Source organism: Leishmania martiniquensis, chromosome 36 (genome assembly GCF_017916325.1).
Source record: "Leishmania martiniquensis isolate LSCM1 chromosome 36, whole genome shotgun sequence".
NCBI lineage: Eukaryota > Euglenozoa > Kinetoplastea > Trypanosomatida > Trypanosomatidae > Leishmania > Leishmania martiniquensis.
In genome coordinates this window covers 1091893-1112307 of record NC_090171.1, presented here as the reverse complement: position 1 = coordinate 1112307, position 20415 = coordinate 1091893, and the positions used below count along the sequence as shown (strand labels likewise).

The 20415-nt window shown below is 61.5% G+C and overlaps 2 protein-coding genes across 2 annotated transcripts; both read left to right on the top strand.

Moving 5' to 3' along the window:
- Positions 1 to 1690: 1690 nt before the first annotated feature.
- Positions 1691 to 12109, top strand: LSCM1_00275 (uncharacterized protein; the record flags this gene model as incomplete). The annotated part of the gene is made up of 1 exon (XM_067317927.1): positions 1691 to 12109. One exon carries the CDS (start codon positions 1691 to 1693, stop codon positions 12107 to 12109), a length of 10419 nt encoding a protein of 3472 aa, XP_067174032.1.
- A 2795-nt stretch (positions 12110 to 14904) lies between these two features.
- LSCM1_00274 (uncharacterized protein) lies at positions 14905 to 18933 on the top strand (the record flags this gene model as incomplete). The annotated part of the gene is made up of 1 exon (XM_067317926.1): positions 14905 to 18933. One exon carries the CDS (start codon positions 14905 to 14907, stop codon positions 18931 to 18933), a length of 4029 nt encoding a protein of 1342 aa, XP_067174031.1.
- Positions 18934 to 20415: the final 1482 nt, after the last annotated feature.

The following is a 20415-nucleotide window of genomic DNA, read 5'->3' as shown; positions in this document are numbered from 1 at the left end:
GATGCACTTTACTGATGGACGCTGCTGCCGCCGCGGCGGGTGCGGGCCTGTGTGCGCGTTGCGAGCTGCTGAGGGACTGATGTGTGCTTCTGTGCGTGCGTTTTCGCCGCTGCCGTCGGCGCGCCGAGCGTAGCGCACCTGCATGGAGGAGCGTCTGATGACCAACGAGAACAAGCATATATCCGACCGCGCTGCGCGTCAGCCCGCTGCCGCGCGCCGTCATGAGATGCAATCTCTAGTCCTTGAAAGCTGACCGCTCCTCCTCGACCGGCTCTGCGCAGCCTGTGCTTGCACTGCCGTTGCTGTGTGTGTCCTCTCGTTCGTGGCAGGTGTAGGTGGAGGGCTGCGGGTTCGTTCCAGGCACGTGTGGCGGCGTTTTGTGCCGCTTAGCTTCGCATCCTGCACAGCTGGACGGGGTTCGTTATTCCGTTAGTCATGAGGGACACACTTGGGTTCGCCCTACAATGCAAGCTTTCCCTCGCTCTGTGGGTGTGCACGGCCTTTGACGCAGACCCGGTCTGGAAGAAGGACACTGAAGCCACTGCTGGCCTTGGCGTCTCTGTTGCACTACGCTTATTTGACTCTGTGTGCTTATGTGCTGCACTCTTACCCTTTTTGTTTTTGTCTTGCCCGTTTCTTCGCGGGTGGAAGGGAAGCAGAGAAGAAGAGCGCAACGCCTCTCGCGCCTCTTTCTGCGTGCCCTCTCCTCCCCCCTTCCCCTTTCACCAGCGTCGCCTGCACTCGTCTGCGGCAGCTCTCTCGAATCTCTTTGGTTTCGCCTCCGGCGCGACGTATAACTTTGTTTCCTCGCCTCTGTCGCCTTCGCCGTCGTCGGCGTTACGAAAGGCTGTTGGCGACAAGAATCCGCTTTTCTTTTCTGGAAAAAAAAACAAAATCACTGGGCCTTTTTCGCCCTGCGGATGGGCACGACACCGCCCGAGTCTCCCCCTCCCCCTCCTCCCGCGCGCTGTAGTGTATTTGGCCTCTTCTCCCTTCCCTTGGCTTCTTGGATCTCTTCCTCCCTCTCCTGCTCTCTGGCTCGCGAGCAGTGGGCGGCAGAGATGCTCTCGAAGGGTTGCGCGGCTGCTTTTTGCCGCCTGAACTTCCTCTTTCACCCTCTTCCACCACCGCACCCTCCCTCTCCCTCCCCCTCCCTCCCTCTCTCCCACACATTCCCCCTTGCCGTTCGAGTTCCGCTTTGCCGTCTCTCGCCCGTACCACTCCCGCAGAAAAGAACGGAGGCGCAGCCGATCACGAGACGCACAGCTTATTGAGGCATCGACGCACCTTAGCGGCAAACGTGCAATTCTCAAGGCGTAAAAAAAGGAAGAAGAGGAAATAGACATAACCACCTCATCAGAGGTAGCGCACACATTCACGCGCCAACTCACCGCCCATTGCTCAAGGCGAATTGCGCGCAGCAAGTGCGTTAGATGGTGCTGCCGCAGCACTGTCTCACTCGAATCGCGTGCGCATGTCTTGGCGCCTGTGTTGTACGCCGGTTTCTCCGTTGTTCTTCCCACTTGGATTAGTTCTTTTTCTGTAGGTTGCCACCACAGCAAGCGACTAAACGCTTTGGATTCAGGACGCCCACGAACCCGCGGCCTCTCCACCGACAAGAGTAGCGTAAGTGCGCGCGCTTTCTCTCCTTGCTCCCTTCTTGAGCTGACCATTCAGGACGGCTGACGATATGGAGCTGAATCAGTTGAACTCGCCGCCATCCAAGCTTCTCACAGGCCTGCTAGAAGAGAGCGGTTCCATGAGGCTCCGCACAGACTCTCTAAGAACGGCCTCCGCTTCGCCGACGACCGCACCAGCAACCAGCGCGACGCCTGTGAGCGTGCTCTACGCGGCGCTGCTGCGCGCCATCGCCTCATGCAGTCCTTCACCCAAAAACTCGGCTGACGGCTCACCCCACACATGCGCTGCCGGCTGCCTGCATTCCTCAGGCCACGCCGCTGACATGGATGCCGCAGTGAGAGAGGCCGTCCGCACTCAAGTAGAGAAACTGTTTCCTTACCGCCGCGTTGCTGTCGAGTCTATTTGCATAGCGGATGCAGAGAAGACGACACCGGCACCTTACCTCTTCGTGCCCGCTGCGAAGGGCGAGGAGGGGGAGGGTAGTGAGTGCCGGGGCGCTGGCGTCGCGAGAGTGAACGCGCACGGCGCATTCTCTGCGCTGGATGCCGGTAACAGACGCTCACCTGTGCTTTTGCCAGGTACCACGATAGCTGTCACCGACGCACCCTCGCCATCGACAACAGTGAGGGCATTGAAGTCTGTGTCCAAAAGGCTCTCCGGGGAACCCAGGGTGGCCATAAGAAGCCTCCCCAGAAAGAAAGCTCCGGCCGCCGCGGCCGCAGCTCCTGTGCGTGGCCCCTCCCACCCCAGCGCCACTGAAGCACTGAGGCAGCTTTTGGCCTCGGCGCATGTGGACAGCAGCGGCGGTGGTGGTGTCAACGGGGGTCAGGAGGCGAGGCCATGTGCAGTACGGACCGCCATCGCAGACGACAACCAGCGCTTCACTGCGGTGTGCGCGGCGCAGCTGCTTGACATGCAGAGGAGCCTTGAAAGCCTCTTCGACGACTTCGCCGCCGCGGTAGAGCAGTGCCGCGGTGCTGTGGAGCAGCAGCAGCTACGCGGCGACTCTCCAAGTGCATGGCAGCCAGCAAGGGAGAAGGGAGGTATGCTCTCGGCGGAGCCGTCAGTGTCGTGGCTGGGAGCAGAGGCGTCCGCCTTCCAGCATCCACAAACATCACCGCAGTCCGCCACCACTAACCACCGGTGCAGTCACCCAGCCATTCCATTGACCGACGTCTCGCCGCACTGCAACGCTCACCGCCCCCTGTTCAATGTTACCTCTCCCCACTACACGCCAGATGAATGGGGATACGATCACGGCCCCGTGACCACTGTCAACTGCAACGGCTGGGCCTCTAGTGCGCCAAGTGCGGAGGTTGAATCGCTGCGAGCGGCGGATGGGCCTGCAGAGCTGGTGACACCCTCCCTCGAGGCAGAAAACTTGACACGGGGCATCGTTACCATTGCCCACACAATCGCAGAGCACTTGCACGCCATTTTGCACCCCGCCTCATCAGTACCCGCTCCGGGGGAGGAGGCAGGGGCAGCGCCTCCCGATCAAGGCCATGGGGGGAGAAGTGCTGCCGGGGAGCCGGCTGCCCTACTCGCGGCGGCGACGACCGCGTATCCACGGAGCTACGTCGGGGCGGCGGTAAAAGAAGAGCAACTGACAGGCTCCAAGGTTGCCGCCAGCCTGGCCCCTTCCCCGGCCTTGGGTGCCAGCAAAGCTCTTCCGTTGCCGCCAGAGTGCTGTTCGGCGTCACCCGAGCTGTGGGAGCTGCGAGAGCTGGTGCACAATCTTTTGTGGGCCCGTATCACGACGCTTCTAAGCAGCATCTCTCTTAAGGTGCCTGGCGACAGCCACCCAATGTTGCGGCCGACGGCCGCTGTGGGGCAGCGCGAGGCGCGTGCGCATGTTCAGCTGCCCCTCTGGATTTGGCTCTACGCCGCCTGCGGGCTGCCAACCGACGTGATCCACAGGCAGAAAGAGGCGCAGAGGACGTCTAAAACGCGGGTGCACGTTGTAGAAGGGGGCAAGCAGCTTACATCATCTGCGACCGATACGGTGAGCTCGCCACCGCCACTGTCCCTGTCGCAGCTCTTGCCAGTGGTGGAGACGCTAGCGCGCCAGCTGCAGCGGCGGCAGTACAACCGAGCACAGGCCACAACTGAGGGTCTGCTCACAGTCAACACTTTTCTCTCATTCACCGGTGTGGAGATGACGGACAGGGCGGTCATGAAGCGCTTATTCCCTTCGCAGAGCGGCGCAGTGGCCAGCGACACCCTGGGGCTCGCCCCGCTGTCGCACCACTCCGCGCAACGCGCCGCCCGCGAGGCAAGCCAGGCGACGGAGCCCTCCACTGCGAGTGCGACGACAGGCGCGTTCGATCCTGCAGCTGTACCCACTCTCATGAGTATCGACACATCGTTGGATAGGCCGACTTCCTCGAGGGACTGCACCGTGTCGGCTCTCGGGGGCACAGGAACTATCGTGGTAGACCGAAGCGGCAGCAACGGTGGTGGCGCACGAGGAAGTCCGCTATATCGAGGCCAGGCAGCCCACAGTATTGCTGCTGGCGTCGCTGGCAGCGCCGCTGCATCTGCGATAGGAGAGGAAGCACAACAGGTGGGCAGCGACAGCCATGCGAACCTGTCGACAGCAGAGCTCTACTTGCAGTGGCTGGAGCGCGTTGAATCTTCGCGGTCAGTAGCATGCTCGTCACGGGGTGAAGTGAGACGCTTTCTTGATCGTCCTGGCTTGGAATCCAAGGCAGCCGCCGGAATGGACGCCTCTTCGCGTACCTCACCGCTGCCGTGCCGAATAGACATCGGCGCCTACGCCCAGTCTTTCTCACCTTCGTGCGCAGCAGACGGCGAGGTTGGCGATCGCGATGCGGATATTGCGAGAGGAGACGGCAGCAGTGGGAGAGGCAGGAGTAGCAGTGACAGCTGGCGCAGCTGCACGACGGCGCAGCGGCCGAACGAGCTCTTCCCGATGGCAGCTGTCATGCCATCTGCTGACCTGCCCCCATGCCTTGTACGGGCCGAAAGGGAGATGCACCAGGCACGCTCGGCTGCGCAGTTTGCTCGAAAGCTGGGCACCCTATATGCGACACAGGACATGAACACACTACTGCCGCTGCTCCCCTCCGTCGCGTGGGAGGAACCTGTGTCTCCCGTCGTCGATCTTGGCTCTGCACACGCGGGCGACGGTGCTGTGGAGCGCTCTGGGGGTGCGCTTCCCTCTCTCAGAGGCACAGATGATACCAGCACCCCCACAGCGCCAGCAAAACCGGCTGGCGGTGCTCATCCATCGTGCGCAGGGGCAGGCACCCCCGCGGCGAGCGATCCAATGACAGGCGGCTCGCCTCCCGCCGTCCTGACGCCGCCTCAGATCGGAGCGGATGGGTCGCCCAGCAATCCCACTTTCCTCCCATGTCACCATGCTACCGCTAACGCAGCACCGCCGACACTGTTCCCTTCTGTCGTGTCGCCATGGATGGAGCAGCGGCTGCTGATGGAGCACTTGAACTCGCGTGCAGCCGCCATTTTCCCTAGCAGTAGTCAGCTCTTTCTCAACAGTGCTCGGGCGCTGGAGCTGGCCTTCTCTCTCGCGGTGGTGTTACTCTGTCATGTGATGGGTGAGGCGGTGCCGAAGAAAGAATCCCTGCCAGTGGAGCGGGTTACCTCGGTCACCAGAAGCGCCGCCAAGGTCGCGCCAGTCGTATTGGCCACGCCCACGACGGCTGACGCTACCACTGCTGTGCTGAAGCGACCACCATCGAAAGCAGCTGCTGCCACGCCATCTGACAGGGCTGAAGGGGAGACGGCCAAGACAAAAAAGGCGATGTATGCACCACCTCAGCCCCTCTCTATGGACCTCGCCAAGGTCTTTGGCTTCGGCAGTCGTCGCTGGCGGTGGCAGCATCTCTCCATCTATGTCCGCGAAACGTTGATCACGGTCGCCCTGCGCGCACTCCAAAGAAAGGACGTTGTGATGACGCAGGTGTTACTGCAGTGCATTGCCCTTGACACGGCAATCGCGCATCACGAGGCACAAGTGCGCCTGCCTCATCCTGCGCCCGCGACAGCGGCGCTGAAAAAAGTGGGGAAGGCAAAGAAAAGTGCTGGGTCGACCCTAAAGAAGCGCCGTGGCGCTGCTAAGGACTCGGAACATCGAGTCATTGATTTATCGGCGACGCCGAACGGAAACTCGGCCAGCTTCGCGAACGTGTGGCTCAGCAGCTTCGCCTGCCTTGTGGACAATTCTGCGAGCTTGCTTCAGGGCAATCATGGTACCTCGAGCGCCTTGCAGGAGGCGGTGTGGCATCTGGCTGGACTGGCGCAGTATTTTCTACTGACACGTGATCGCGGCTATGACGTGTACGGTGGCCAAAGTCACCTTTGCTCCGCACCCCTGTCTCTCTGCAGCAGCGGTAATGCTGAGAGTGTGGCGATGCGGACTTCTTCAGCGTCCTCCAGCGCTGCGCTGCAGCACTTCATCGCCTTGCACCTGGTGGAGCCTGCCCGGAAGGTGCTCGGCGTCGTCCTGTCATTCATGGATAGCGTCTGCCAAGCGCTGTTGTCTGATATGGAGAGCGGCGACGCGGCGGCGCGGCAACGCCGCGAGGGTGTGATGTTTGCCAATGACTCAAGCGACGACGAAGGCCTTCTCATGTGCCCTGCAGAGGGTGGCTCTGCCTGCCAGGGAGGTGCAGGGGGGTCTGTGGGTCTTAACCGGAGGGACGGCGGCGGTGACGACGGCACCACCGCCGAAAGCGCAGAGGCGTCTGACTTGCAGATGTGCTGGATGGAGTTGGCTGTCCACTACTTTTTGGAGATTGTCGATGTCCTCCTCGACACTGCGCTGCACCTTCCTGAGAAACCCCTCTACCTGTACCAGCTGACACTGAGCGCGTCTCATACGATATCTCCATCGACAGACTTCGCGGACGGCTTGGCGGGAGTCACTGGGCCGCCGCCGGTCTGTGGTCACGGAGATCTGCCCACTCCGAGGGGTGCAGCAGCGCTGCGGGCCGTGGCGGATTCACCGCTTGATCGCGTGCAGGAGTTTCTAAGCATGTACACGTCCACAGTGCTGCAGTCCGCGGTCAACCACTTCACCGTAGATGGTAGACATGCCCAGTCTCGCGCGGCGACGACTCGTGGGGCGCCATCGAGCGCCGCATCAGCTGCAGACGGGGTGCTCGAGGATGATTCCTCGCGCGCCTTTTGGGAACAGTTGCTGAGCTCATTCAAAACACCCACGTCCCCCGCTGCGCTCGGCGAGCTTCCCTCTGCGACGCGGCAGCCGCCACCCTCTGCGCCAACTCCTGCCAGCTGCTCTGCAGCCGCAACGTCAGCCAATGGTACGGTGAGCCCAGAGGCGGCCGCTGGTAGCTCTAGCATGCGGAGTACTATGTGGTGGCCGGATACACGGTTTCAGCGCTACTCTCACCTTGCCCGCGTTGTGGAGCACGCACAGCTAGTGAGCTTGTATCTAAACTCGGGCGCAGGTAAAGATCCAGCGGCAACGGCGACCACTCCGTGGCATCCGGAGGCCCATCGCGGTTGCCGTGACGGCGCGCCCTCGTTGCATGTGTGCGCTGTTACCGCTCTCCTCAACACATCCACTGGTCCTTGCGCTCAACTGCTGTCCATTCCCTACTCCTGCCCGCCTTCGGTTTCGGACACCGGCGACAGCGGCTCTATCCCTGGTGGTGGTTGCACGGTGTCTTACGAGCGCACTGGGCACCAATGCACTGACTCGTTCGTCGACCAGACACCAGGCCGCTCCCCCCCCACCGCGCATCGGCGCTCGCCGACAGACCGCGTGATGCGCGAGGTGTGTGGTGGGCTGTGGATTCGTATAGAAGTGCTGCGCCTTCTACGCCTCGCAGCGGCGCCACTAGACGCCGACACTTTCGCCAGCTTCACCACGGCAGCGGCCGAGGTCGTGGGCCGGGTCCGGGATAAGGCAATGCAAGCTCGCTACAAGGCTCTTGCCTCGATGAAGGCCGGCACGGAGTCGGTGCTGCCCAAGACATACGCCTCTACATACGCTCGGCTCCTGTTCCTGCGATACGTTCAGGCTTTCTACGCGGATATGCAGGCGGTGGGGGCAGGTGGATATGCAGCAGCCTCCGATTGCACGGCGAGCGAGAGCTTCGAGAGTACGAATAGTGCGGTGCTCTCCGGCTTCAACAGTCGCGGCGAAGCCGCCCTGTGTCGGCCACTCGGATCACCGCAAGCGGGTCCCCGGGCGAGCCCATTCCAGCACCTGAGTCAGCTTCTGTGGGCGCACTACTGCCATCAGCTGTTGTGGGCATTTCGAGAGCTCTGCTGGAGCTGCGCTGAGGCGCACGAGACGGCCGCCAGCCTCTCCGTCGCCTCTGTGTTTGGACGGCTACTGCAGATGATCAGTGGGCGAGGAGAACCAGAGAGAGCCGAATTCATCGACGGCTGCGGCGGTGGGCCGGTGGAAGAACTACTGGATGGGCCGACTTTGAACTTGAGAGGTGTGGGAATACCTTCCATGACGGCGCTCGATCGCTCGCTCGAGCCGCACGCCGCTGTGGAGGGGACTCTGATGGAGGACTTCGTCGACTTCGAGCTCTCCTCATCTAATAGCTCCGTGGTGGCGGTGCCAGGGATGAGCGAGGGCTGCAAACGACCGCCGGGGAAGCCACAGGACTGGGCCGCCTCTGGCGTATCGGGGCGTCGAAGAGGGCCCTCTGAGAATGCTCTGCGGTCTCCGGTCTCGAAGACTTTCACAAAGTTGGGGGGCCAGTTGACAGTAAACATATCGGACCTGACATCAGTGAGCGACCTCAAGGAGCGGCTGCTGCTGGGATCGAGCCACCGCCCCATCTCTGAAGGCGCCGAGGTACCACAGAGGAGTGCGGCGCCGCTCGCCACCTCAAGCACTTCCGCGCCAGCCCCGCCTGGGTCCCCCGTCACACCTTCGTCTGTTGTACTGCAGCTCTCTCTGACTGGGCTGAAGCCACCTCTATACTTCACCAGCTCCGGCGACACCGCTGCGGCACAGGAAAATGACTTCTACAAGGATCAATCGAAGCTGCGCCAAGTCATGGAAGAGACTGCGGACCGCGTCCTTCATGCTTCAAGCGGGGCTGCACCGGACGTGGCTTCGTCCATATCGCAAGAGGACGAGGACGACGAAGAGTGTGGCGTGGGGAACGAGTCCATCTTCGGTAGTCTGGAGGACACGTCCAAGTACGCGTTGCCCAAGTCGGCTTTGCAGGAAACTCGGGAGACGTACACAGCGGCAAGCGTGTTCAACAGCACTGCCACTGGTGACGACGCACCGGAGCCGCCCGGGCTGAGGATACCGACACTGTCTCTCGAAGCTCTCGGCCCAGCGCTGTACTTCACCTCCACCGGTGACACCGGTGCTTTTTCGGAGAGAACAATTGCTCTGTCTTTTCCAGGTTCGCTAGCCCCAGTGCTTCCTGTACTGAGCCGGCCGACACCCACGGCACCCGCAACCGCGGATGCGGGTGCCGTGCATGCGAATCCAAATACAACAGGCGCACCGCTAAGGGCTGGGGCTGAGGTGACCAAGGCGATGGCGGTCCCTCGACGACCGTCACTCTCTGCGCCTCAACTGCCCTCGGTTACCACAACCACTGTCGATGGCCTTGTCCTTCCTAAGCTGTCGCTGGGCTCTTTGGGCCCGCCAATGTACTTCACCTCCACAGGCGACACCGGCGGCTTCGTTGAGGAGCAGAATCAGAAGCACCAGGCTGCGACTGGTGCCGCGACTAGCACACAGGCCCCATCTGACGCGGCTTGCCTTTATGCTGCGTCGACGCTGCTGAGCGCAGCATCTGATGGAGCGGCTGACACTTCCACCGCTGCTGCCGCAGTCGGTGCTGTTTCGAGTTGGCCAAAGACTGCGACGGCCGCCACAAACGCCAAGGAAAGCCCTCCCTTGGGCAAATGGAGTTCAGATTCCGGCCTCAACAGTTGTGCTGACTTTGCGCCAAAGGGCGAGCAGCGGGGCGACGGCGGAAAGGATAGGTCGGAGGGGGGCACCTGTAACGTCTGCGTGGAGGATCAGGAAGCAAGGGGGCAGCGTGCGGCGCGGAGACGTGGAGGCAGCGAGTCACCGCTGAAATCCTCGCCCGTACCCGAAGGCGGACTGCCCTCGCTGCGTGCGGGCCAGCGGCGCCGCAAGTGGGTCTCTCGCACGTCCCGCGCAGTCCTAACACCGATAGTGGCGCCGACGGTGACGATGGAGCTCATCTTGTCCATATGCTCCATCATTCTCCAGCAGGACAGCGGCATGATTCAGTACGCCTACACCGTGTCCTCGCTCACGCAGAAGCGTGTGCTGCCGGGGATGTCGTCGTCCTCGCAGCGGCGCTGGCACACGGGGAGCGGCCGCACTGCTGCAGCCGCAGGCGTGACTGTCACGCAGAAGTCGGATGCAGCGCAGACGGATCGGTGGCGGTACACTCCTCAGCACAGCCCCTCCTCCTTTCACGTTATTCAGGCAATGCACAACTATCTCAAAGACAGCCGCAACAGCCTTGTGGTCGATCTACTGGAGGAATGGGTGCTCGCCGAGTATGCTGAGATGGAGCGCAGTAGAATGGAACAGTACGAGTCTGCGTATGCGTCGCTGAGGCTCCAAGAGTCTGCTCAGCAGCAGCTGCGCCTCTCCCTCTCCCATAGTGTAAGCAGCGGCAATGTCGGCAACGCCATGCAACCCCCCTGTCTTCACCAGTCTCACCGAGACGCCACCGACGGCAGCCGCAGCGGCAGACCGAGTGCCGCTATGCTCGCGGGTCGTTATGTGCTCCTACGCCTGCTGCTTCCTCGCGCCATCACACCTCTGGTCACTCAGCAAAATGAGCGGCGCATCGGTGCCGGGGGCTATGGCACGGTCACGTCCGGGTTCGTGCAGGAGCTTGGCAAGGGCCGCGACACGCAGCTGCCTCCAGGATGGGGCCAGCCCGGGTCTTCTTGGCGGCCAGTGGAGACACATGGAAGCACAGGAGCTAGCAACTGTGGCGGTGGTGGTGATGGTGGCATCCCGGTTCATGGTGTTCACACAGGTCTATCGTTCCCTACAAGCGCCGAGAGGGTCGCACACGGTGCCTTGGATGGCTGGCGTGCGCCGTGGCGCACAGCGGTGCAGCGGATTGTGCAGGCAGTGTGCAAGTGCGAAGTAGCTATTAAGCACATCCCCCTCAACGCTCGGGGAAGCGAGAGTGGAAACCTGCCACTCTGTCACGCGGAGGTGCTCGCCATGTACCGCCTGCGCAGCCACCCGCACATCATCCCGCTCCTCTCCTTCGACAATACCAAGGACGAGTACATTCTTGTATTCCCGCATTATACCCAAGGATCACTGCGGTTGTGGCGCCAGAAGCACTATCCGCTTGGGTGCGCTGTGCTCACGCTTCCACCGGGAATGAGAGACTCACGCAAGGGCGAGTCCACAGCGGCACCTGTGCCCGCGATAGCGTCTAGCACATCCACTCCGACCGTTTCGCTAAGCACCTCACTCTTTGCCACGTGCGCACGCTGTCTGCTTCAGGTGCTCGAGGCAGTGACCTTCATGCACGACCAACACATTCGTCACGGCGACATCAAGTGTGACAACGTCCTCATTGCCGCTTCTCACGCCAGTGCGAAGCGAGGGGAGATGGACCCGCCAACGCTGCCGTCCTCTGTGCGCCTATGCGACTTCGGCTCCTGCGACACGTGCGACGACGACGATATGCAGAGCCTGAAGCACGATATCATGGCCGGCGAGGCCCGCTTCTTGGCGGGCCGGTGGGGTGTCGGCCGGGGCACAGAGGCGATTCAGCCACCCGAGCTCATGTCAGCGAAGCGGCGCTACGCCTTACTCCGTCGCATAATGACAGCTGCCGTACCAGTCACGGATGCAACCCCGGCACCTTCCTGTTTACTCGCGCTCTCCGAGCGTGCGGACCGTGGCGGTCACGCTGCGGGGGCTGCCGTCACATCGACCGAGCACCTGCCGCTCCGAAGCCGTGCTGGAGAGCTGATGGAGCGCACAGGGAGCGAAGTGACGGAGTTGCTGCGGCGGGCCGAGCTCTCCGTCGACATCTGGGCCTGCGGTTGTTTGCTGTACGAAATGCTCACAGGCCGCATGCTTTTTGGGGAGGCCCGCTTGGGTCGGCTCCTTGTTCTTGCCGCTGTCAACGACGACGGAGACCAGAGCTCCGCAGCGGCGACTTCAAAGGCACACGCGACAGCAGGGCCTCTACCAACCGTGCTTCGTCCTCTGCCAAAGGCTGTGGCGCCGACCAAAGCGAGCGTGGGTGGCGATTTCGGCTTTCGTTTCATGCCTTCGGCTTCGCGTAAGGCCCTCGATGATTGGGAGCGGCGGGATTTGGAGACGGCCGTGGGCAAGCGCGTGGTGGACTTCATGTCTACTCTGCTGGACCTCGACCCTCTCCAGCGGCCAAGCGCGCACGAGGCGCTGCAATACTGGAGGGCCATAATGGTGGAAGGGGGGCTTGAAGTTTGAGCTGAGGTGTGCAACAGCGCCTTCGAAGTGTGGGGATATCGGGACGTCGGCTCAACTCGGCTTGAAAACGCGACAGTGTCGATGTTTCAGCGCTGTTTTCTCGGCTTTTTTTCCGTCTATCTGTATTCATATGTGCTTGCATGCCCGCGCGCCTTTTTCGAGCTGACGAGGGGCCGCCCGCGGCGTCTTCCTTCATCCGTGTCTGATGCTGAGTTTCTTTTTCGTTTCCCCCAACCCCCCAACAGCACGCGCACACACTCACGTAAAAATATGCACTGCCATCTGAGATGGCAGACTGCTGTTCCGCCTTGACCTTGTGAGGCCTCGCCGCCTGTATGCTTGAACTAATATATATATATATATGCCTGTGCGCACAGAAACACTCGTCTTTCTTTCGCGCTGAATCTCATCAGTTTTTTTTTTCGTATTGCTCGCCTGCTCTTTCTCTCCCTTTCTCTGGCCCATGTGTGCTTCTCTTCCAGTCCAACTTATTGTGTTATGGACATGTACGACGCGTCGAGCGCTTTGCGGTCAGTCTCCAAAGAGGAGCAGCATTGCCTGTAACGGAACTTCCATTCAGCACAACACATGCAGCCACGCCAACGCAGTAAATATATTTATATATTTATACGACGCTATGTCCCTCCCTGAAAAACGGATCCGCGCCACTTTTTATGCTGCCATGCGGACGCTCAGACCCGAAAAGGACTCTTCGCATTACTGCTGCTTTCTCCTGTCCCCTCCATCGGCCTTCCTGAAGGCGGGAGGTCTACATGGCGTACACCCACTCGCCTGGAGAGAGAACCTATGAGCAGAGGGGCCACAGGCAGCCTTCTCCCCTCTTATCTCGGCACCCGCTTCTTCCCCCCTTCTCTCCTCTCTTCAATGCTTCGTGCTTTCACATGTAAGTGCTTCTTTCACATCAATGGGTGGACCCTCTCTCCCTCCTACGCACGCACACTGCCACTCTGTCTTTGCTCGCTCGATGCACCCACTCAAGACTGACGGGGAGGGGCCTTGTCGACTGAAGACGAACCGTTGCAGCTCTGCTTCTTTTTCTCCTCTCCCCTCTTTGAATCTTCTACGCGGTTGGCTGGTCGGGGAGAGACGCTCGAGCCGTGCGTTTCCTCATTCATGAGGTCTGCCAGTGGCTGTAGCCTTCTTGAAAGTGTCCACATAGAAGTTGAGATATCTATTCATATATTCATCTCTCTCTCCCTCTCTCTCTCGAAAATCGCTTTTTATCTACCACAGACTTTCTGTTGAGCGTGCACACACACACACACACGCACACGCACACACAGAAAAAAAAAGGACTCTGCTTTCATAGAGAGAGAGGGAGACGTAACGAGGGCCGTTTGCTTCACGCTCGCCTCCTATTTTTTTTTTCGCTGGCAGACATACCACCCTGAGAGGCCTGCGACGAGATTGCAGCGCGTCGTTTGTGTGTCTGTGTGTGTGCGTATGCTCGTGGAGACATTGCTCGTCTGCTGGTGCGGCGCTCGAAAGGGCGCGACGAGGTCTTCTAGTCTCTGCAATAGCCGGAGACTCGCCTCCAAAGGGACAGGCCATAGGGGGACGATAGGTACATTGGAAAAGAGGTTTCGGCGGCCGATGCGATGAGTGCTGATGCGGGCGTGACTCCAGCGGATCCATTCTTGAACCCTCGAAGTAGCACAGGGGCGCGCCGCGCAAGCGCTACCGTCATCGGCAGCGCGACGGTGGAGGTTGTGGACGCCGGCCAGACAGCCTCACCCTCTGCAGCAGTTGCTGCTCCGTCGACTATTCAAGGCCGCCCCTCTGTGGCCGCCGAAACAGGGGCGAGATCAGGTCCACGGGATGCTGTGGCGAACGATCCTAACAATGCAGCGGCAGGTAAAGCTGCTGCCGTAACCATGCCCCATGCCCGGAAGCGAGACAGACCGGTAATGGCGTCGGCGCATGCAGGCTCCACTACCTCAACAATGGCAGCGCCACCACGTGAGCGGAAGCGACGAGCAACTGACCGCCGAGAGGACGTGGCTGCCCCATTTTCTTGTCGTGCAGGCGGAGTCGCTCGCACATTCGGAGGGCATCGCCAACGGTCTAACAGGGAGCGGAGCGACGTGGATGTACCTTTTGAGGTGACCGTCAGCGAGGATGGCGGCGGCGAAGTGGGCGACGCGTCCGACGACGATGGAGAGGAGGATGCCGAGGAAAGAGCACTCGTCGCCGCATCCAGGTCTTTGAAGGCAGGCCTAGGGGCCTTTGCAGCCACCTCAGCTGCCTCTGCAACACCGCACCCATGGCTCGTCACAGATGCGTTCCATATATGCCTCTGGCTTGTGCTGCGGTACGCAGGGGGTGCGTTGAGCGCAGAGGATCTTTGGGCGTGTCGAGTGGTGCTTTCCTTGTCGGCATTCGGTGCCGCCGAAGAGGGACACGGAGGGGAGCGTGCGCTTTCCAACGATGCCTTTCATGGCACCGAAGGCGCTGAGTGTGCGCCCGCGCCTGCGGAAGCAGCGCCAGGTTCAAAGATAGAGTCAGCTATCTGGGCTTGGACTGGGAGTGACGAGTCGGAGTTGCTTCTCCGGCTTCTCCTGCGAAGTCCGCACAGCTTCACCGCACGCCATCTTGAGCTCCGCTACGGCGACTGGTTACACGTGCAGTCTGCCCTAAACGCGCTCACACAACGGCGCTTTCTATGGTGGGCTACGGGGTGCGCCTCACTCAACTCTGCCGCTGGTGATGCTGAGACTGTGTGTCTGCACGGTGCTGAGGGGCATGCGGCGACGGAGGGGCCAAAGAGGACTTTGATGCCAGTCGATGATCTCGCTTGCACAGAAATGGCGCCATCGCCGTTCGTGGAGCACTATGACGGGGCACGGGTGGCGCGACTTCTGCTGAGCTCTTGCGACCAAGTTGGGCCGCAACATCGGCATGCTGCTACGGTCGGCGAGTCGGCGCCGACGCTCAGCTGTGTGGAGGCCATTGCTCGTGTTGCGCAGGCGGTCCGCGCTACGGAGATGCGGACGTTTTTGATGACATTGCGCCACAGCAGCAAAGCGCGAGCCGCAATGAATCAGTCCGCCCGCGAGGGTGAGGAGCGCATTACCTCCGCCGCGGAATCCGCCCTCTGCCCCTCAGCAAGCGTGCTGTGCAAGGATGGCGGTGCTGGCGAGCGCGTGGGAACGAAGCCAAGAACTGGGCTGTTTTCGAAGAGCGGCGGCGGGGCGAAGCTCATTGCATGTGCGCGGCCGGGGCAGGAGAGCCGTCAAGGACCGTGCGATGCGATACCGGGACGTAAGCGAGACATGATTCGCTACTTTGTAGAGCGGCGGTACTCTGTGTGGGCACCAGGAAGCACAGTCAGCGACGCTCCAGCAGCGTCGCCGAACACTCACACTACAACTGCGAACACAATTGTACCGTCTCACGGCGCGCCTCGTACAGCGCCGCGTGCCCTCTCTACTGGAGTGCTGGTGGCTAGTCCTGCTCCTCGAGGTGCAGTGCGTTGCACCACCAGCTTTGCCAGTGCCAGTAATCAGTCCCAGTCGCGCCGGTGCTTCTTGAATGTGAACGAGGAGGCGGATGCGGTGGCCGAATGCTGGGATCGTACCATTGGCTCTGTGTACATGCCCCACTCGGGGCTAAAACAGAACCTTGTGCGCATCACGGAGCTATTCCATGTGCTGACCTCGAACAGTGGCGCCGGAATACTGAGCGAGCGAAGCGCGAGAGCGTTGGCGGCCACAGTGACGGTGGCTACTCCGCCAAGCTTGCTGATGGTGCGGCCGCAGCTCTTGCTCCTCCTACAGACACTGCGTGCCGCTCGCCACAATGTGGGCTCGTGCATGGCTGCGCCCTCGCTGTCTACCACGGTTCACCCGGGCCTGAAGGTCGTCGAGGAGAGCGTCCCGCATGCTCTTCTGCTACGGTGGCTCTCACCACCAACGTCAGCCAAGGTGACGACGAGAGCGGTGCCATGTGCATGCCGGCCGCCGGACAGGGGCACCCCCTCTGATGGCAGAGCAGCCAGCACGACAGGAAGCCATGCGTTCGCTGGTGCAACTCCCATGGATGGCATTGTGTGCGTAGACCACAAATTCGACGCCCTTGATGTCACTGAGGGCGGGACGACTACTCAGGCCTGTGCGATTCCACCGCACGTATGTCTCTTCGCCAGCCCTGCCATCTTGCAAGAATACCGCCGAGCACTTGACACCCAGCGGGAGCTGTACTGCGCAACTGACGGCGCCGTCACGGCGGCACAGCGCCATCGCGGGAGGAGCAGCACTTTCGTGTCGCGCATGTACGAGACTGTCATGGCTGCCGTGCGCGCGGGCGTGGCGGGAGTGAAGCGGCATCCACTCCATGCTTGCTCTGCTGCCTCTGCCTCTTTTGTCGCTGGTGAGGCGTCGCACTTCGGTTCCATGGGTGCACGTGCCCCTCCCGTCGTCTCCAAGGCAGCGCCGTCGTCACAAGCCTCACCGCCGTCGCCGACGGTATCGTTGGAGTCATTAGTTTATCAGCAAGGGTGCCGCGCCGAGCACCTGCTCACGTTTACGCCGCTGTATCGCTGGTTCGCGTGCTTGGAGCTCCTTTTCCCGCTGCTACAGAGTGCGCGGCGGTACGCCGACGCCAATGCGTGCTTGCGCTACCTTCTCTATGAGCCTATCTTCGTGCTGCATCACGTGCCGGTCGGAGGCTCTTGCTGCCACATATCCCCAGTCACGTATGTTTTTCGTTTCAGGGCGCACAAGCGCGGGGAGTGGCTGGCTCGGCTGGCCCAGAACTTGTCGCACCAAAAGCGTTACGCGGAGGCGCTTAAAGTACTGGCAGAGGCTCAGGCGAGCTACCGCGAGCTGGCGAGCCATCCAATGCACGGGGCGCGCTCAGAGCCCCCTGCCACCTCGGTCGGCGGCACCAACGCAAGGAATGACAAGTGGCTGCCGTGCGACGCCATGACCAATTCCACAGCCGCTGCCCTCTGCGATGTGCTTGTAGGTAATCACTCTCCCGCCAGGGAGTCTTCTTTGCCGCTAGAGGTGCAGCGTCGCAGCCGCATGCTTCGCGTATTGTGGCCTTCTGCTGCTTCAGTGTCGTCTGCCACCGGCTGTGACAACACTGCGGCGCCCGCAGCGGGGAGACCGTCTCCCGCCTCGCTCGCGCTGCTTCACGCAGCGTGGGAGTACGTGCGGGACCGGTACTGTCGCCGTCAGGATCGGCTAGCGCTGGAAAAGTTGTTGGCTATGGCGCATCGAAAAGTGCATCAGTGGACCCCGCCAGCACCCGACCTGGAGTGGGAAACTCGCCGTCTCGTCGACGTGGCAGTGCGCCGCGTTCGCGGCATGCGAGATGAATTTGATCGCATGCTTTGGCGTGAACCAACCGGGCAAGCACGGGAGCCTTCCAGCGCATCAGCAGGCACAGCCGCAGGGGACGCACAATCTAAAAATGCGAGTAGAGTGCGCAGCCTGCAGCTCCGCTCTGCCTTGCCTCCTGAGCAGTTTGTTCTTCAGCACTATCTGCACCGATGGAACGGCGTCTCAACGACGGCGGCCGCAGCCGCAAGCCCAGCTGCCGATCCGCACCATCGAAGCTGCACTGGCACACTGACAGCCGAGTGCATCGAGGCGGAAACAGAGAGCGGGGGCGACAGTAACGGCGCGACAGTAACCTCCGTGTGGTGTGGTGCGCACTGTGAGGGTCAATGGATTGCCTATCTTGCTCGCGCTTTCTTGTGGGACTTCTACTGGGCATTTCCCTCTGCCTCTCCCCCTCTCGACACCTCTGGCAGTGCGCATGCCCAAGAGCTCGATCAGCCGCGGCCACAGACCCGGCCGACCGACGAGGTGCTATGGCTCTCTGCGTTTCAGGACGGGCCACTTGATTTGACCACGCCTATTCAGTTTCTGTGGCGCCGACGTGCCTTGGTCGAGGCACGCCTGGCGCAGTTGGAGCGCTGCACGAGAGAAGAGCTGGTAGCGTATGTTGCCACCCGCATCAAGGTGGAGGGGGGGAGCACCGACGAAGGGGCGAGGCTTAGCATGACCAAGGAACGCGGGAGAGATGCAGAGTCCGAAAGACCGCGGCCGGAAGGGTATGTAGCTCGGCGTGAGGAGGAGGATGAGGACTTAGATGGGGACGAGGATCGAGCGTGCCGTCGACGCAGCCGAGTGAGGGACGGCTGCGACCCAGACCGTCACCGTTACTCGGCAGAGATGGAGGAGGAGCTCTGTGTCGACCCTGAAGCAGACTCGGTGCTAGTTGCGCCTCCCTTTCGAGGGGCATTCCTCTCTTTCGTGGAGTCGGAGACATCATCGCTTCTGCTTGGGCAGGCGGAGCAGGAGAGGAAAGTAGGGAGGGGAGGAGGGGCGTCGGCGCGAGACAGTGCTGACGCACCGTTCTCCCTCCGCGCACCAACGCTTGCTATTCCAGAGGCGTGGAAGGTGTCCGTTGGGACGCTGCCGCTGCTCGACATCCTCCGTGCCATCCCCCTCAAGCCGCTTTGGCGGCTCTTGCGGTGTCTGTATCTTAGCCCGCCTACCGAAGGCGTGCCACTTGAGTTCTCTGGTTTCCCCGACCTGGTCTTCTGGCGCACTGGCAGCAGCGGCAGTGGTGTCTGCAGCAACGCTGCCCTCCAAGCGTCTGTAGAGGACTGCTCTTCTATGCGTCGATCCTCTTTCTGCCTGATAGAGGTGAAGAGCCCCAGCGACTTCTTGAGCACAAAGCAGGTCGCTGTGAACGATATGCTGCATCGCTGCGGCTTCGAGGTCTACGTGGCGCGCGTGGATGAGGTGCACAACGGTGGGCAGCGCGTCAGCACCAAACGTTTTCGATAGGTGGCGGCGAGCGAGGTAGGCCGAAAGGGACAGTTTCCACCACAGCAAAGGCGGGCGGGACAACGCTCTTTGGCCCCTTTCCCCTTAAATCATAGGCCCGAGTGTGTTGCCGACCCCTTTCCTTGTCTCACGTGGGATGCCCGACGCTTTCAGCTGTGATCATGTGTCACTCCTGATCGTAAACTCCACTCCCTCCCCCACTGCCCATGGCCGCAAAGTATTCCCTTCTCACCTACTGTTCTTCAGCGTATATGCACACGCCTTCAATGAGGGTGAGGGCTCACCGCGAATAAGAAAGGCAGACGGCCGCCAAGTCCCCTCTTCCCCTCTGCACGTACACGGACACACACACACTCTCTTCTCTGCTTCAGCATTCTCCCCCCCTCCTCCCCCTCCGCAGTGCGTCAGTGCGCCTCTGCTGCCCCTCCCCCCCCCCACACTCGCTGGCAGCGGGGGCAACGCTTCTCCACACCGCCACTGAGAACGCCACCCCATTCACACCCGCTTGTCTCCGCCTCAGCTGCGGCCACTCCTCTCCTCCATGAACTATTCCAGCACGCGTCGTCTGGCGATGGGACGCCCCGCTCAGACGGGGCCATTGCCAGTCAGGCTCGTCTAATCCAACATGAACAGCAGTCCCCTGTACGCGGGCTACTGCCACACAACCAGGATAGCATCTCCGTTACGTTTGGAGTACGCTGCGAGGGCTGAAGAGGTGCCATGCGGTATCCCGCCTTTCCAGATGAGCGGAGCCGGGGAGGGTCGGCCTTCTCCTGTTGAAATCGCTCACCCGGGGCAGGGTGGTCCACCGCCCACCTTTGCCACACGGGTGGGCGTCACAGGCGTACGCTCAGCGGCGGACTTGGCCGCGAGGAGGCTCTCACAAGCCTCCCCCTTCCCCTCACGACCGGGCGCTCCTCATCACGGTACTCCGATCCAAAGAGGTACGCTTCCCGCTGTGCTCGCCATGACAGATGACGCGATCGGACCCGCTAAGCATTCGCAGCCACACAGCACTCCCAGCGGATCCCCTCTCCTCAGCGAAGCGCAGGAGAGGGGGGAGGGAGGAGCGGCCAACACGCGAGAGGACTTGGAGGCTGGCCCCGCAGACGTTTCTCAGCGTCTGCAGCGCGAAAACAGTGGCTTACTGTTGGGACGGAGGCGATGACGGGTCGGGTGCGGCCCTTCCGGCGGCACCTCTTGTGTGTCTCGCGTGGCGATGGCGCTGCAGCGCTGGACGGGTGGGTTGCATGGGCAACATGAGAAAAGAAATCGTGAGACGAGGCCACCACCGCCACCACCCTCCCTTCGACCGTGCCACCAGTGGGAACGTATGCGTCCGACGCTCCGGTCTCGGAGAGGGAATACTTCTCCGCGCGACCATCGAGAGGCCAGCAGCTCCTGCTGCTGGCGGCACGGGGGGGCACCTCCTGGACTGGGGTCGTTGGCCTGCCTGCTTTGATAGACGAGAGGTGCGGGCCA